Below are 3,919 nucleotides of genomic sequence, written 5' to 3'. Positions count from 1 at the left end.
CTTTAGACATGCTGCTTGTTTCATAGGCAGGGAGGATGCGGCAGTACCTTTAGACATGCTGCTTGTTTCCATGGGCAGGAGGATGGAGCAGTAACTTTAGACATGCTGCTTGTTTCCATGGGCAGGGAGGATGGAGGCAGTAACTTTAGACATGCTGCTTGTTTCCATGGGCAGGGAAGATGGAGGCAGTAACTTTAGACATGCTGCTTGTTTCCATGGGCAGGGAGGATGGAGGCAGAAACTTTAGACAGCTGCTTGTTTCCATGGGCAGGGAGGATGGAGGCAGTAACTTTAGACATGCTGCTTGTTTCCATGAGCAGGGAGGATGGAGGCAGTAACCTTGTTTCCATGAGCAGGGAGGATGGAGGCAGTAACTTTAGACATGCTGCTGTTTCCATGGGCAGGGAGGATGGAGGCAGTAACATTAGACATGCTGCTTGTTTCCATGGGCAGGAGGATGGAGGCAGTAACTTTAGACATGCTGCTTGTTTCCATGGGCAGGAGGATGGAGGCCAGTAACATTAGACATGCTGCTTGTTTCCATGGGCAGGGGAGGATGGACGCAGTAACTTTAGACATGCTGCTTGTTTCCATGGGCAGGGGGATGGAGGCAGTAACATTAGACATGCTGCTTGTTTCCATGGGCAGGGAGGATGGAGGCAGTAACTTTAGACATGCTGCTTGTTTCCATGGGCAGGAGGATGGAGGCAGTAACATTAGACATGCTGCTTGTTTCCGTTAGCAGGGGAGGATGGAGGCAGGAACTTTAGACATGCTGCTTGTTTCCATGAGCAGGGAGGATGGAGCAGTCACTTTAGACATGCTGCTTGTTTCCATGGGTAGGGAGGATGGAGGCAGTCACTTGTTTCCATGAGCAGGGAGGGATGGAGGCAGAGAACTTTAGACATGCTCTTTGTTTCCATGGGTAGGGAGGATGGAGGCAGTCACTTGTTTCCATGAGCAGGAGATGGAGGCAGTCACTTTAGACATGCTGCTTGTTTCCATGGGTAGGGAGGATGGAGGCAGTAACTTTAGACATGCTGCTTGTTTCCATGGGCAGGGAGGATGGAGGCAGTAACTTAGACATGCTGCTTGTTTCCATGGGTAGGGAGGATGGAGGCAGTAACTTTAGACATGCTGCTTGTTTCCATGGGCAGGGAGGATGGAGGCAGTCACTTTAGACATGCTGCTTGTTTCTATGGGTAGGGAGGATGGAGGCAGTAACTTTAGACATGCTGCTTTTCCATGGGCAAGGAGGATGGAGGCAGTAACTTTAGACATGCTGCTTGTTTCCATGGGCAGGGAGGATGGAGGCAGTAACTTTAGACATGCTGCTTGTTTCCATGGGCAGGGAGCATTGAGGCAGAAACTTTAGACATGCTTCGCGGAGCCTGTGTGTGTGTGTGTGTGTGTGTGTGTGTGTGTGTGTGGGTGTGGGTGTGTGTGTGTTGTATTTGTGTGTGTATGTTGTGTGTTGTATGTGTGTGTTGTATTTGTGTGTGTATGTTGTGTGTATGCTCAAGCCATATATTTTTCCAGAGATGAGTGTTTATTTAGATGTCAGATCGGCGGTCGCTCAAGACCCACAGCGAAGTTCAATGTCTGTCCAGGTAAGCAAGACGTGTGGAGATGATTTCAAAACCGGCCACTAGGGGCCACAGTGAGCGCTATTACCATCAAGTAGACTTGGGTTTTTCAACGGGGCTGGAGCTGGAGCTTGCGGCATACGCCCATCCACGAGGGTCACGTTTTCAATCCCATTGCTAGGCACATGTTCCAAACCTTAACCCTTACCTCAACAATTCAGAATGAATGCCTAAACTTAACCGTGGAGTTGTTTTTGTTTTAACCATATCCCAAACCTTAACTTAATTATTCAGAATTAATCCCTAAAAATAACCTTCAAAATTTGACGTTTATGGACAAACGTCGAATTCTGCAATGAGACTGTGAGAGCTTGTTGGCTACAGAGATTGGTCTGGGGAGAAGGGAAGGGGGWGAGGGAGGACAAACACACACTCACTCACACACACACACACAGTGTTTCTTCACTCCGCTCCATGGAGACATGGGAAGGATGAGTTCCTCCCGTCTGTAAGCACTGTGGGTCTGTAAGTCTCTCTCCCACGACCAACACTCCTACTTGGGGACCTGAGGTGTGTTTGTGTGTGTGTGTGCATGCATGCGTTGTGGTGTGTATGTTGAGCTCACAAGAAGATCTGGCCATATGTGTTCCAGATGAGGCCATCGTGGCGGCGTAACCACGGAGACCACAGGAGAGATGGCTGCAGCAGCGCTAGAGTTGATCATAGTGATCAGAARCATCAAAGTGATCTAGTGATGAAATAACCCACTCAAGTCCTCCTCACCATCACTCTTTGGACCTAACCACAGATCTAGGATCAGATTACCCAACCCCCTAACCTTAACCATTAGGGAGATGGAAAAACTCTGTCAGTGGACAACGTCTACTACTGTACACTCCCCATCGTATTCAGCATGTAAGCTATAGTACGACGGGTCACATTTTCTTTTGTTTCAATAGAGTGATATGGGGCGTGAAACTATAGTTGCACAAAGCCGAGCAAATTGTACAAGTATTCTAGATCTTTGTGTACAAAATGAAGACATTTCTTATGTGTTTTATCTTTCTGTTTCTACGTGAAAAACACAAAATCCAGTGTTAACGCGACCCCTGATACGAACGAACATGGGAATTGTAGTTTTGGATGCTAGTCTACAGGTGGTCATGGGGTTCGTAGTCTTGGTAATATGGTTCATATTTATTCTATTTTTCAACTGCAGTTGGGCCAATAGAATGTGTCGTGTTAAGGCGTCCGCGTGCTTCCCAGCCGAAACAGTTTGRAAGAGTTTTTGCATACTGTATGTTATGATCACATTTCTGACTTTCGTTCTGTGTGTTTTTTCCCGGCTGTTAGGGCACACATTGTTTCTGGAGGCAAGCCGAAGTTTAGAGCCCGAAGTCTACGTCCCTTCATCAGTGATTGGTCAACAGTAAGGATTCTTCAATAAAGTCTTTGTTGTTATTCAACAAGAGAACTTGTTTTCATGCAAATGTTTTCATTAAGAAATACTGCACCAAACATCTTCGATGTCAAACCGCGCGACTAAGATCTCCTCGACTAAAACGGCAAAATGAATGACAGATTTCTTGAGTTATATTATATTTTGAGGAAATGTATACAGACTACGGCATTTCAAAATGGACCCACAGTACTATTGCCTCTTTTTTAAGGGAGGATACAAGCACACTTGTTAGTTTCTGCGCCGGCCGAACTGAAGCATGCGGACGCCTTTATTCCACTGAGTTGGGTATTTAAACGGGGTGTATGGTGTTTGTAGTTTTACACTGCTAGTTGTAGGCGTGCTGCTGTACTTGACTGTCTTGTGTGTTCAGCTCCCATTACACACACACACACAAACAGAGAGAGAGAAGTCTGAGATAAATGGTGTAATTAAACAGGGTTAAAGTCTATGGCTCTTTCACACACTGAGCTGTGTTCATTTATTTTGCACTGTCTCTGTGTCTCACACACACTCTGTTTCTCTGTCATTCGTCATGGTCATGAAAGGGCTATTTTACTGAGAGTGAATGAACAAATGGACACAATGGTTAGACAGAGAGAGAGAGATTTAGTGACAGTGAGAGATCTAGGGAGAGAGATTTAATGAGAGAGAGAGATTTAGTGACCGAGATGATGAGAGAGAGAGATTTAGTGAGAGAGAGATTTAGTGAGGGAGAGATTTAGTGAGAGAGAGAGAGATTTAGTGAGAGAGAGATGTAGTGAGAGAAAGATTTAGTGAGAGAGAGAGTTGTAGTGAGAGATAGATGTAGTGAGAGAGAGAGATGTAGTGAGAGATAGATGTAGTGAGAGAGAGAGATTTAGTGAGAGAGAGA

The 3,919-nt window shown here is 45.9% G+C and overlaps 1 protein-coding gene across 2 annotated transcripts in view; it reads left to right on the top strand.

The window, feature by feature from the left end:
- The window catches only part of LOC111964645 (protein PTHB1-like), a 164,450-nt gene that overhangs the window by 112,819 nt on the left and 47,712 nt on the right, over positions 1-3,919 (top strand). The window contains exon 8 of one of the 2 annotated variants that reach the window (XM_070443998.1): positions 2,940-3,909. The exons of the other annotated variant lie outside the window; for it this stretch is intronic. Coding sequence (XP_070300099.1) covers positions 2,940-3,019 — 80 coding nt within the window. The 3' untranslated portion in view covers positions 3,020-3,909. Of the gene's footprint in view, positions 1-2,939; positions 3,910-3,919 lie in introns of those variants that run through there. 2 annotated transcript variants of the gene reach the window in all.

Source organism: Salvelinus sp. IW2-2015, linkage group LG6.1 (assembly GCF_002910315.2).
Source record: "Salvelinus sp. IW2-2015 linkage group LG6.1, ASM291031v2, whole genome shotgun sequence".
Taxonomy (NCBI): domain Eukaryota; kingdom Metazoa; phylum Chordata; class Actinopteri; order Salmoniformes; family Salmonidae; genus Salvelinus; species Salvelinus sp. IW2-2015.
Note: the sequence above shows the minus strand (reverse complement) of the source record. Positions and strands in the feature narration are given on the sequence as shown.